Raw genomic sequence first — 13,467 nt, 5'->3', positions numbered from 1 at the left:
ACTGGGCTCGTCTTTGATGAGCTAGTGATAATGAGGCTCCGCCTTCTGCAGCTTCTGCCTCTTGCAGTAGGAGTGTTCTTCTTCTATCTATTGGAGGAACAAGTTAAACCAGTGGTTCTCAAACTTTTTTGTGTATTTTCAACTTTCAAGCCTCATCTGTGCCCAGTTGAGAACCTCTGCATGAAACAACTTAAAGTTCGTATTAATAATAGTTTTTTTTCTCATGTGTGCCAAGCTTTATAGCTTGTAGATATCCTAAATCGTGGAAGTTTGTTTTATTTAGTAAAATGACACACATGTATAATAAAAAATATATCATTATTATTTTCTCAAATAATACTTTTTTCTCTATTATGTTGTTTTTGTAACCGTTGAGTGCAATAATCAAAATCAAATTTCAATTAATGGCACAGCCTTACCTGTGAAAGTATTGATCTCATTCTCTCGCAGACTGGAGTTGGAGGCGTGGCCTGAGCGTCTCCCTGTGATGACGTGCATGGTTTGATGTGCATCGGGCGTGGCCGTTTCTTACGGGCGTAGTTGTGAGTGCGTGCGGGCGAGTGCTGCTTCTCAACGATGTAGCCCAGAGTGGCTACGTCCATTGTGCGTGCATATCCGGTCCCGGGCTCGGCCTGGGACTGGATGGTGGGAGCTTGGCCTCCGTCGCCTAAGCCTTGGTGAAAAATATCCACCACAGTCAACTTTGGAGAACCTGAGAAACAAATCACCCAATCATACTTCATGTCTGTGTAAGTTTTCTGATACTTTAGCATGTTTAGCCTCACTCATACCTGTATTACTTCTGCCATCCTGCGTGGTAGTCTTCCTCAGGCGTTTGAGAGGAACCTTATTCTCCTCTTCCTTTTCTGGTACTTCCAGACACACTCTGCGTCTCTTGGTCTCAATCCTCCGTTTAGTCCTGAAATGGATGTGGGGGGAACATTTATTATGAATACATTTATCAACTTTAAAAGGATCCTCTACTGTTTTTCCAAATGTGGCGTAAAACCTTTGAGATGTACAAAGGTGCACAAACAGTGTGCTGACACGCTCTGGTGGCTGAAGTAGTATAATGATATAATAGAATAAAAAGGGGTCACAATAACAACATCATTTCATTTGTTATCTGTCCAAAGTCAAACTTAAGATGTTTTGACAAAAGCTGTCCCTCTGCTCTGATATTTTTAACTTGATGTATGGCTAATTACAAAAATGCTAAACCAAACATTCTAAATTTAGCTAATGAAGTCAACTACCGTTATTAATTTTACATTTTAAATGATTCAGATATATAAAAAAAAAAATATATATATATATATATATGTGTGTGTGTGTGTGTGTGTGTGTGTGTGTGTGTGTGTGTGTGTGTGTGTGTGTGTGCCACTTATACTCCAGTGCGGCTTACAGCCCAGAACACCATGTGCACCCTCACACAAAGACATTTTCCACCTACTTTTTCCATTTCCCACAGCTGTCCTTGGAGTAGCCGTTGTCATCCAAGAACTCCTCAGCCTCTGGGGTGGGCTGGGAATGGTCGATGGGCACCACGTCTCTCCCTTCCAACCACTGAGCGTAACGGTCAGGCTGATATTTACGCACAAACACGTCCATAGAAAACTTCACCATGTCTTCCCGGCACGAGCACTGCCAACGACGAAGCACAGAGTTGTTCAGCTTTTATTTGCTTAACAATTATACGAGCTTATAAACATTATTCCTCACCATGACGGCTTGTTTTCCGTACTCGATCCATCGTTCCGAGGCAAAGTTGGTGGCCTCGGCACAGTTGAAACCGTGATTAAAACCAGCGTGGTACGCATAAGGGAACGTTATCATGAATTCACCAGCGTTTTGTGTAATCTTCAAAGAGTAAACAAAGGAAATCAGTTACAGCATTTACATCATTGTCCTTGTTTGGATGGATGCTTGAAAAGGAAAAACTCTGCTCACCTTTTCAAAAGGAATGCCGTGTTTCTCCAAGATTGAAGGTGAGATGAGCGCCATCTTGTGCCTTAAAAACGCCTCACAGTTTTTGGCGCTTTCAGGAAAAAAGTCTAAAAGTCACACAGAAATCACAAAGTTTAGTTTTAGGAATTTTTGTACTTTGGTGTGTTTTTGTTGTTCTTTTAGTTTTGTGAGTTTTTGTTGTAATTTTGTATGGTTTCCTTTCACTTTGTTTATTTTAGTTGGTGTAATTTTGTTCATTAGTGTGTCTTTGGAGTCATTTTGTATATTTCTGTTATTTGGTACATTTTTCTGCCATTTATTTTAGTTTTGGGAGTTTTTGTTGCCATTTTACCATTGTGTTAATTTTTTTTTTCAATTTGGATATTTTTCTGTTTTTTTTGTTTTTTTGTGTATTTTTGTCCTTTTGTGTGTTTTTGGAGTCATTCTGTATTTTTGTTGTTTTGTAATGGTATATTTTTCTGTCATTTGGTGCATTTCTGTTGTTTTGTGTGTTTTATTGTCATTACATGTATTTTTTGTCATTTTGTATGTTTTTCTGTCATTTTTGTAGTTTCTGAGTTTTTGCTCATTTTTGTTGTCTTTTTGTGTGTTTTTGGAGTCTTTTTGTGTGTTTTTGGAGTCTTTTTGTGTACTTTTGGTTCAAATGTATTTTCCGGTATTTTTGTGTGTTCTGAAATCAGTGTGAGAGCCACATGTTGGTCACCACTTGTCTATTTGTGGTTGAAACTCAAATGAAATATGACATAAGGTGGCAACAGTAATTTTTAACAGCAATTCTAAAAATGTATATAAAATAATTTGTCATATATCGATCTCTTACCTTTGGCCAGATGTTCCAGGCTTTTCCCGTGCTCTGAAGACACAGCGTACCTACACACACACACACACAGTTTAGTCATTTATCGATGCAGTAAGTAATACATTTATATGTTTTGATCATGACAATGAGTTGTCGTTCATCCTCACCATGATTTGGGCTCTCCAAAGTGAAGGTAGTTGATGCTGTAGAGGTCCATGTCCTCTGTGTGCCAGGGAAAAGTGGTTTTCCAACTCCCAAAATACAAGTAAGGTGTGTTAACGCCCTCTATGTTGATGCCGCTGTCCTGCTCCAGTGTGTCCAGGATGGTGCCGAGGTTGCCAATATTAAACTCTTTCACATTCTTTAAGGGGAAAACACAAAGAGATGCATTAAACACAAAAGTCACCAACACATAGTTCCAGCTAGATTCATTTTGTCTTCCTTTTGAACAGCATAAGTTGAGGTTTTGTTTATTCAAACAAGGTTTTTCAGAAATGTTTTATCTCCCGACATGTTTCGACTGTCAGATGCCAGTCTTCGTCAGAGGAGTTCTGCTGATTGCCTTTGATGGTTCCTTTGAAGTCAAGTGAAACTTCAAAAGGAACCATCAAAGGCAATCAACAGAAACCTCTGACGAAGACTGGCAGTTGAAGTGACCTACGCAGAATGTATTTAATCAATTTAATGAAAACTCACCGGCTCGAATAAGCTCCCGTTCACATCTGCTCCATATATTGGGCGTTTTTTGTTCACGTTCGACCAGTACTTCCTTTCTAGTTCCTCAAAGTCTGAATGTTTTGGAGCACGATATCTAAGAAAACATTACAGAAACAACAGATTAATAACCTAAAATAAAAAAAGTTTAATCCAACTTATGTTTTTTCCTCGTGTTACTAACTTAACACTGTTGGCCATCTTCCGGAACTCCCTCACAGTCATGGCCTTCTTCTTTTTGATATACTGTGAGAACACGCCCGCATTGCCCGACACCACCTGCTTAAGGGGTGTCGGTATCACTAAGTCATCGATGTTGTCGTACGAGCCTCTCGGTTTCCACTCTTTAGGTGGAACAATCTAGAAAAAAGAGAATTTATTGTGTTAAAACAAACTTACGCACACAGGAAGTAAAGGACTTTTGTCATCCAATGATAACACTCACTTTAGCCAGGCCGGCCTTATGAGCCCCCTGGGACTCTATGTAGGCGATGTAGCGGCTGAAGTTGCTGAATTCCTCGTACGTTGGGTAGAAAGTCATGATGCCTCTGCCGTCAGGGTTTGGAGAACTCATGTCTGATGCCATCTTAGATCTTCTTAGAAGTTCCTGCACACACAATGGAAATGGACAAATATTTGACCTTATCATAACCACAAACCAACTTTGTAGCTACAAACCAAGATTGTAGTATTTCAATTAATGCTGAGTGATATGGATTTTCACCACACAAAATTAAAATAAAATCAATATTTGACAGCTACCTATGGCTTTTTAAATTCAAAGAGACAGACATACTGGAAGTGAAAGAATAACATAACCAGACACTATACCAGGGTAAGACTGGGCGATATGGACCAAAAGTCATATCTCGATATATTTTTTCCAAATGGTGATATACGATATAACTCCAGATAGATTTTAACTTAATAAAGTTTAACCAGAAAGACAATTCTGGTTTAAATTTTCTGATGAAAAATGCCACACAGGCACTGTTTGAATCTTCAGCCCTCTACTTGTGTTTGTCTTTGTTAGTTTTTATTCAAACTTCAATGACCATGAATATTATTCATTAGTAAAATATCTACCGGTACTAGTAAACCCACGACTCAGATTTGTTTTTATTTCTATTCAATATTTATCTTTTTATCTTTTAACGGTTGATTATATATGATCTATACTTACAAACAGTACAATATTTAATACTAATAGAGGTTGTCAAGTTAAATGGATGTTGTTTTACGGTCGTTTTGTACTGATTATATTAATATCATGATATTTGTATTTGCTAAATGTACTGTTAAAGGGCTAAGTAAGAATTTTAAGAGTAAATGGGTGCAGATTTGTATTAATATTTTGATACTTCTAACTGCAAAATGCTGCACACTCATTTAGGCAAGCAAATGTATGGTGTGTGTCCAGAAAAGCTGAGTTATTTTTTTTTTTTTTAATTTAGGCTAAAAGATAAAAGTATTTCATGTCTAAACGTAGAGAAAGTTAAAATGAAATCTGATTCACTTGTACCCTGAGTTGAACTGTTAAATCCCCCAACATGATGATATGAATAGGGATATAGAAGATTAGTAGTTCAACTGCTATTAATAAATTGAGGAATTTTAGTTTATTACTTATATCTTTAAGGCGTCTTATTGAACGCCTTGATAACCTTATAAACATAAATGATTGTATACGGTGGCTGAGAAGTGCTAAACATATTTACACTTTACATTTTTGAGCAAAACGCTTTTACAAATGCCACAACAAATTTACAATTTTGAAAACAAATTTACATAAATAGCTAAAAAAAAAATACAAATAAATAAATAAACAAAGATGTCATATAGCAAAACACTTTTACAAACAGATTTGAAACAGATTTACAATTTGTTTTGACCTTTTGTAAAAAGGCACTTACGCTTTTTATTTATCCCATATTTAACTTTTTGTTTGTTTGTTCTATTTTTGTCTGTTTTGTGTTGTAAAAAACTAAAATACAGTGTACTTTTGATGACAGCCTTCTGTGAAAATGATACTTTGTTTGTTGATTAATGCAATAAAGTTTTTTTTTCTTTCTTTCTTTGTTTTTTTTTTTTTTTTTTTTTTTTTTTAAGCAATTAAGCAATTCTGACTAAATAATAAATGTTCAAATGGACTAGATTTAAATAGACCTTTTATGACAAAGTAATTCCAAAGCGCTTTACAATATCAGCTCACACACACACACACACACACACACACACACACAGTAATTATCACTGCATAAGTAAACACATTTACAATATTTTAAAACAAGCACTATTTACTAAATTGATTCAGGAATATCACTGAATTAGTCATTAAAGTTTACAATATTAAAAGAAACTCACCTTGTTTACAAACGTTGATCACTGCTGACCTCTGCTGGTCAGTCTTTATGGGTTGTTGTAAGGATATCAGACCTCCCTTTGTCTTTTCAAGTCCATCGTCACTCCTGTAGATTCTTCTTGCTTTTTTTGTCTGAGTTACCATGACTACCTGTAAACATTGCGCTGTTCTACAAAACTGCATTTAACGACTAAATATATATCATAAAGCACATTTAAGTCCATTATTATTAGACATACAGGTCTAAAATATATTTTATCTGTTGAAGTCATTGAGCACAGTACTAAAGATGAATAAATAAAGGCAAGACTAAACAAGTTGCCAAATGACATGTAAAGTTGTTTGTAGTTAAGATGTGTAAATAATTTTTTTTCATTGTTTGTATACCTGTTTATTTTGAAATTATCATGAAGTGTTACATTTAATTCTTGAATTGTCTTTTTCTAGTTTGTTTATCAAAGGTCTATGTTCAGTTTTTAAATTCTTATTTTGTGAAGGTGTAGAAGCATGACAACAGTATAATGTACATTATCTATTCTTTTCCTTTTAAAAAACTGCAATTATTACACAAGAGACAAATATACTGAACAATAAAAACAACAAACAAACAACAAAATGTCACAAAATGTCACAAAAAAACAAAAAATGATGATGGAAATTATTTTGATTCGAACATGAACTGAAAATCCAAGAGTCAATCTTGGTCCCAGAGGAGGGAAATGACTGGAATTCATAAATATTATAGAATTAAATGTATTTATTATTTATTAAACAGGGTACGTGCATTGAAAAGTTAGAGAAAGGTGGTTCTTGAGCAGAAAACGTTAGAGAACCACTGCTGTACAGCACATTAAATCCACAGTTGCCTTTACTTTATTTCAAAAATGTTTATTAAAAATATATAAGAATAAGTTCATTAGGCAGGTATTAAAATCAATTATGTTTTTTTATTTATTTTTTTAAACTACATTTTAAAAGAAATTTCACCTGCTACTGTTAAAAATATTCTCATGAGATATTTGTGTTTGCTGATCGCTCCAAAAGCAAAACAAATTAAAGTCAAAATGTGAAATAATACACGAAAAGCATAAGACATGAAAATATTTTTTTTTACATCATATGTTTATTATTGATTTGACAAACTGTTCATTTTGTGATATTTATTGTGAGACTGTTGATCTTTTTTTTTTTTTAAGCGATAAAAAAAAGATTTTGGAATTCATTACAGGATTTAGTTTTTCCTTTTTTTGAGTTTTATCTGATAGTTTGTTTAAAAAATAAATAATAAAAGTCTATTTTTTTAAATTAAGTGTTGATATAATATATATATATATTTATATACATTTTCTAAATTAGATGAAAAATTTTACAACCATCATAAAATGTCTGCTCTAAACCCCAAAGTATAGGGATTTTGTCTTTTGACAAAATCAATTTTTTTGGTTTTATTTTTGTTTAGTTCTTGATTTTCAATTCTACATTTCTATTGAGTTATTTAGTCTTTGTATATTCTGTTACAGTAATATAGAATATACGTTATACTTTATTGTCATATGCATAAGGCTAAGCCCTGAGGAGCAGTGGGCAGCCATGGTGTAGAACCTTGGTTTAAAATAAGGGACTGATCAACATCTCACAGTGATGGACCTGGGAGATTAGAACCAGTGAGCCTACGATTACAAGCTCCCTTAACCACTAGTCCCTTTATCCACATGTGTTATATTTAAGTTCAGTATATTGATAATCTAATATCTCTCTAATAAATCAAGGAAGTTCTGCATGTGTGTGTGTGTTTGTGGAGCGAATTTCTCCCCGACACGGTGTCTGTTCGACTTGAAACTTTTTTGACTGCTTGCACATAGAGTGTGTGCATGCTTTATTCTGGACTTATTTGGTGTTGCAAAACGTTTATTTTAATTTTATTTAGCTCGGACGGCACATTCATGTTTACCCAGAAATTAAACCTATTCAGCTTTTGACCTCACACACAAGCACACACATCTCAAAACACGCCCTCACCACTCTAACACATAAGGAATTTATTATAAAAATATACTAAACTAGTAAAATAAAACAAAAAACAAAACAATATTTATACAAAAAGTACACAAAACGACAATGGAAATGAGCAAAAATATACAAAAAGCCTCCACAAACACACAAAATGACTCCAAAAATCATACATTACCAAATAATACACCAAACAAACAAAAAATATATAAAAATGAGTTTAAAAAAAACACATTTATCATGCACATGTCCCATAGAATTAAACCAGGGAAATTGCACACGCTATTTTACTTTGCACCCGCAAAGACACCCCTTTACAACACGACAGAGTACAGAGTATGTACACCTCTTTGTACATCCAACCTTCAAACATACTGTATACTCATTTGGCCATTATTGACAACTCTACTTAAGCTCCTCCCACTATATGAATGCATATTTCCAATGGACAGTGTACTAGTTTGCGTAAATATCAGTCTACAAATTTGCAAATGTTTTTTTCTGTGACTTCACATTCAGATCACACGCGTGTGAATATTTTCTTTGGGTTTAAATTTTAAATCTACAAGTTCACAATTTTTGTTTGCCAAGTTTTATTCATTGTAGATGTAGATTATTTAGCAAATAAAACATATGCAAAAGTATTATTATTATTATTTTTTTGTTATTTTTTTAATCATTGGATGTAATAATCAAAATCGTAATCGAATTTGGATTAATTGCACAACCCGAGCTAAATCTATCCCCTTTTCCAAACCGTTTCCGTTTGCTCCTTTTCAGAATCACGGGGCAATCTGTTTAATGATGTGAAACGCCATGTGTGGCATTTTAATGTATGAAAAAAAGGGATATAAATAAAGATGTGAGATACAAAAACAATCAATCAAAATCCACTTTTCGGCTTTGCTTGATGGCTGAATGGATTTTCTTCTCTTTCAAACGCTCTTTGTTCCTCTTCTCTAACCTGGACAAAACATTAAACATTAATGTTGTGTTATTACTAATGTTATTACTCCTGTGATTAGGACTGCACCTGGCTGTCCTGACCGCCACATCCTCAGCTGTTGGAACAAACGGCTTCTCTGTGGCCTCAGCGATGAGCGCAGAGATCTTTTGGATACAATCCGTCAGGTTTCTCTGCTGACTCCTGCTCAACTCAGACGTTACCAGCAGCTCTCCGGCTTTATTGATCCTGTTTCTGTTCTATGAAGTCGATTAGAAGTCAGTGTTTAAAAACCAAGTTCAGACCTTCGGTGAATAGCTTTACCAACCTTGATTAGAATCTTTTCTCTAACATCCTGTGGGATCCAGTCTGCTGTTTGCACGTGGAACCTGACTTCAGCTTTGGTGCTGACTGTGAGAGGAAAAATTACTAAAGCAATGTTATCGATAATGCTACTTTAAAATGTCACAGTGGATCACCTTTATTGACATGTTGGCCACCAGGTCCGCTGCTCCTGCTATAAGACACAGTCAGTTGGTCTACGGCAAACAAAAGATACAAGATGGAGTTATTGATCACACGAAGGGTAAACAAAGGGATAAATACTATGTGTTAATGTTTTAGCTACATATTTACCAACTGGAATGTGCAGGGGGGTTTCCTGGAAATTTACACACAAGAAAAGCCAAAATAAGAAAACGCTTCATCAGCAATGTTCATCCTTTGGTTTTTCCGTTTTAAAACCAAATCAAAATAACAAAAAACAGTGTGGTTATTTTGTTTTACTGACTTAAAACCAAACAAGCAGCGTTTTTCTGTTTTAAAATTCAATCTTGTTCTGTTTGTGTGATATTTGGATATTTACGGGGAAACTAGGACGAGAGCTTCATGTTTTAATCTCACCACACAGAACGACCGACAGACAGATTTTTACTCTGCTGCGTTTGATAAAATGATCTTGTATCATGTTGTCCACCTCACTCTGATGGCAGAAGTGTAATTTGTGTGTTGATGATGTTTCGTTAAAGAGTTACTGATGCTGGAAGTCCGAATCTGTGAATATTTGCCAACTTTACCCATCAGTGTTACGGTCCACAAAGTATCGAGATAAACTGGTGACTGGGCGGACTTTTGCTCCTGCACAAAAAAGAAGCAACGGATGAGTCACATTACTGGTGAATTGAAAGGTTATTAATACATAAATAAATCAAAACCAAAAAATTGATGTTACAGTATGTAAAACACACACATAATACTGTATGTGGAACCAGAGATTGTGTAATGAATCTACTTGTGCTCCTTGTTTCTTGTGATCAACTTCCATGTGTGTTGACAGCTGTTGTTAGCGGTATTTATAACGTGTAAAATAAACATTTTTACTTACCGTATTTTTCAGACTATAAGGCACACTTAAAATCCTTTAATTTTCTCAAAAATCGACAGTGCGCCTTATAATCAGGTGCGCCTTATATATGAAATTAACTACTGTGCTTCAACATACTGAACTGAAAAAGTGAGTGTATTGTTCTGTATTTTATGTGTTAAACCTGAACAATGTTGAGAATTATTGTTAATGAGTTGAATAAAGTTCGACTATTTTATTTCGCTTAATGCGTCTTAATAATAATAATAATAACAAACCGGTGCGCCTTATAGTCCGAAAAATACGGTACTTTATTTTGCAAAAGTGTCAAATTGTAGAAGTTCTAACATGTATTGTTCCTCACACCAGCCTCACAGTTGATAGTCAGTCACCAGCTTATTTGGATACTATTTGGACCGTGAAACAAAACAAACATGAGGATATTTTTACGAGCTAAAACATCCACAGACTGGATGAAAACATGAGCAGGACCAGAATAAATCCTAAAGAGAGGTGCAGTGGACTTCAGTTCTCGCTCTAATTTCTCCGTAAAAATATCATAAAAACAGAACATTTTTTTTTATAAAAAACAGAAAAACTTTGTTTATCTGGTTTTTCTGTATTTCAGTTTTGGTTTGAAATCAGCAAAACAAAAATAACCAAAGAACAAATTGGGTACACGGATTGTTAAACATGCAGCTTTGACAAAGTATGAAAATAAGCAAATTACAAATGAGGATTTGCTGAAATCATGTTTGATAGATGATAAAGATAATTTGTTACATTTAAAAATGGATACAGTGCTTTTATTTATCTATTACTTTGGCCTGACAGCAATAATGACTACTCGGGCTTTTGATTGCAGTTTCTATGTTCATCTCCCCACACAATTTCATAACTAATATAATAACATTCGTTGTAAAATAACTTGTTTTACCTCAAATTAGTACACTGGGAATTATCTTAAGATGTGGTACAGAAATAAGGTGGCCATCAGTTTAATGTATTTGTATGCTGTTCTAATAAATTAATAAATAAAATGAAAGGATCGAATTCAGTTTTCCATATCTTGAGTTTTGCCAGATGAAGTTTGGTTTAAAAATAAAAATAAAGTAAATAATTCTGGCAAAACAACAACAAAAAAAATGGTTTTTTTTTTAAATAATATTTAGAATAGTGTTACATGTGTCCAATTTAACTCTGCTTTAATCAACCTTAGTATAATTTCTTTATGTGGTTATTTGTTAATAATAATAATAATAATAATTAAAAAAAAGAACCCAGGGCTGGTAAACATATGGTATTTCTGTCCATATTAGTTTCTCAGTACTGCCAAACACATGTACACTTTCAACAAAACCAGAAAGTATGCTTTCATAGTTGTTTAAATTGCCACCTTGTATGGAGGTAGATTTGTGTCTTTATCATTCAATAAAAATAAAAATAAAAAGTTTACTTTATTTTCAAACACAGGAAATAAAGTTGAGACCCAAATGATTGCCTATGAAGACTTTTTTCCCCCTTTTCATTAAAGTCATCTTTTTTGTATTTGGGCCATTTAATGAGTCGTACATAACATTTGTGTCTTTATTACAGGTATTCAATCAAAAAACACAACATTTAAATGATATAGAAGAAGAAAAAAAAGACTTTTTTTTTTTTTATAATTGAATAATAAAAACATATCTACCTCCATAACCTTGCATTAAATACTCTTTATTCTGTGCATGAGTGATGCTAAGTGCAGAGTGATTATTACTAATCATATTTCCAGTAAGCCCTTCTTCCTGTTTGCTCTCTTTCTCTGCTGGTTTTATGAGTTTCTTACCTCTAAAGATCCAGATCTTCGGGTCCCGTAGCGGACTCTCGTGTAGGCGGTGCTGCAGTGTTCCAATGTCGGTGTGACACACCGTGAAAACACATTTCTTCCCGTCCATTGAGAAAACAAACAGCTATAATAGGGCACCATGGACGCCGCCATGCGAAAGTGACGTCACTGCACGCCACGCTACTCTCCCTCCTCCCCTGTAGAACAGTTTGGTCGTTTCTGTGACACGTAAATTGAGAGTTTCTATAGTACGATAATGTTAAATAAAGACTGGTTGTGTCACTATTAGGGATTAAAAAAATTTATAGGTTCCACAGAGATTTGAACTCAGATCGCTGGATTCAAAGCCCAGAGTGCTAACCATTACACCACGGAACCGTGTGTACACATTCGTCACATCCGGTTAATTATAGATAGTCAGAATATTACATAGGTCGTAATGTGACGTGGTGGTTACATTGTTGGTAGAAGACAATTATGATGACATTTTGACCACGTTTTAGTAATGAGCGCTACGAGATTATTTATTTTTGTTATTAGCACTGTATAAATAAAGTTGAATGGAATGTGTTTATCTTCTGCGCTACGAGATGACTTTTTGTTATTAGCACTGTATAAATAAAGTTGAATTGAATGTGTTTATCTTCTAAAGATGGGGCAGTACAAAGTTCTTCATTTTTTCAAAACAAAGCTACATAAAACATACTTACAGGCGTTTGTGGTTGGTTATTGCCACAGTTCTCATATAAAACTTCTACAAGAAGCGTATTTCTTTTTCTGAATTGATGAGATAAAAATAAGTACACGGGGGAAAAAATGCCCTGTTTTTCTAGGAAATATTTTTCTAACCCTTTCCTATAAAAATATTCCCTGTAAGTTTTTATAGGGAAAATGTTTCGGTTTATCTCATGAACTCAGATCGAAAGACCACAAAACATTTTCAATAAAAAAATAAAATATCTCAATCAGAAAAACCGAAAATTATTTCCTATAAAAACAGAAAAATGCAATAAACTTCCGTAAACTTCAGTTTAATGCAACCTTTACTCTCAAAGGAGCCATTTAACCTCATCTCACCCCGAATAAAGTCCTCCTGGAGCCGGAAAAATACCGCCTCAATGTAGACAATACAGTGTATTAAATTATATACAGTTAAAATTATATAGAATATTTGTTTGATTTAATTTGATTTGATTTATATTGATCAAGTAAATGGCAACTTAAAAACAGTTTAAAATAAAATAAAATGAATTGACATTAAAAAAAAAAAAACAACAAAAGCGTGTCTTGCATCTTCAAATTCTTACGCATTTCAGTTTACATGAACACAATTTATATAAATAATATTTTTTATGTTAATGTATTAATGCATGATCATGTGGTCAACACATGCTAATTGCTAATTTCTAGCCACACATGAAGCATGCATATTTAACCGGCACATTCGTAGTTAAAAGAATCTGTTCCCACACAATTAAAA

General features: G+C 34.2%; 2 protein-coding genes and 1 non-coding gene across 3 annotated transcripts; all 3 read right to left on the bottom strand.

The window, feature by feature from the left end:
• Positions 1–21: 21 nt before the first annotated feature.
• Positions 22–5,965, bottom strand: LOC114481867 (lysine-specific demethylase 4A-like). Its single transcript, XM_028476924.1, has 12 exons — positions 5,846–5,965; positions 3,927–4,088; positions 3,666–3,841; positions 3,464–3,578; positions 2,935–3,128; positions 2,789–2,838; positions 1,951–2,054; positions 1,723–1,860; positions 1,454–1,644; positions 792–919; positions 420–712; positions 22–87 (listed from the first exon to the last, which is right to left on the bottom strand). Exons 2-12 carry the CDS (start codon positions 4,065–4,067, stop codon positions 22–24), a joined length of 1,596 nt encoding a protein of 531 aa, XP_028332725.1. The 5' UTR covers positions 4,068–4,088; positions 5,846–5,965.
• Positions 5,966–8,650: 2,685 nt separating this feature from the next.
• Positions 8,651–12,374, bottom strand: mrpl58 (mitochondrial ribosomal protein L58). The gene is made up of 6 exons (XM_028476710.1): positions 11,988–12,374; positions 9,433–9,457; positions 9,276–9,335; positions 9,125–9,207; positions 8,887–9,056; positions 8,651–8,817 (listed from the first exon to the last, which is right to left on the bottom strand). The coding sequence occupies exons 1-6, from the start codon at positions 12,138–12,140 to the stop codon at positions 8,733–8,735; spliced, it is 576 nt and encodes a 191-aa protein (XP_028332511.1). The 5' UTR covers positions 12,141–12,374; the 3' UTR covers positions 8,651–8,732.
• On the bottom strand, positions 12,294–12,365 carry trnaq-uug (transfer RNA glutamine (anticodon UUG)). The gene has a single exon. It is a non-coding gene; the product is annotated as a tRNA-Gln (tRNA).
• Positions 12,375–13,467: the final 1,093 nt, after the last annotated feature.

The sequence above is a fragment of the Gouania willdenowi genome, chromosome 19 (assembly GCF_900634775.1).
Source record: "Gouania willdenowi chromosome 19, fGouWil2.1, whole genome shotgun sequence".
Classification (NCBI taxonomy): Eukaryota; Metazoa; Chordata; class Actinopteri; order Blenniiformes; family Gobiesocidae; genus Gouania; species Gouania willdenowi.
The sequence above is the reverse complement of the archived record's forward strand: the minus strand, read 5'-3'. Positions and strand labels throughout refer to the sequence as shown.

Excerpts from the sequence above, each read along its gene's own strand:
- LOC114481867 (XM_028476924.1), bottom strand. The coding sequence starts at position 4,067 with ATGGCATCAGACATGAGTTCTCCAAACCCTGACGGCAGAGGCATCATG. Across the intron at positions 3,842-3,926 it reads ATAAGGCCGGCCTGGCTAAA|ATTGTTCCACCTAAAGAGTG; the intron begins GTGAGTGTTATC and ends TCTTTTTTCTAG. Across the intron at positions 1,861-1,950 it reads ACGGCATTCCTTTTGAAAAG|ATTACACAAAACGCTGGTGA; the intron begins GTGAGCAGAGTT and ends TACTCTTTGAAG.
- mrpl58 (XM_028476710.1), bottom strand. The coding sequence starts at position 12,140 with ATGGCGGCGTCCATGGTGCCCTATTATAGCTGTTTGTTTTCTCAATGG. Across the intron at positions 9,208-9,275 it reads TGGCCAACATGTCAATAAAG|TCAGCACCAAAGCTGAAGTC; the intron begins GTGATCCACTGT and ends TTCCTCTCACAG. Across the intron at positions 9,057-9,124 it reads GAGAAAAGATTCTAATCAAG|AACAGAAACAGGATCAATAA; the intron begins GTTGGTAAAGCT and ends TCGACTTCATAG.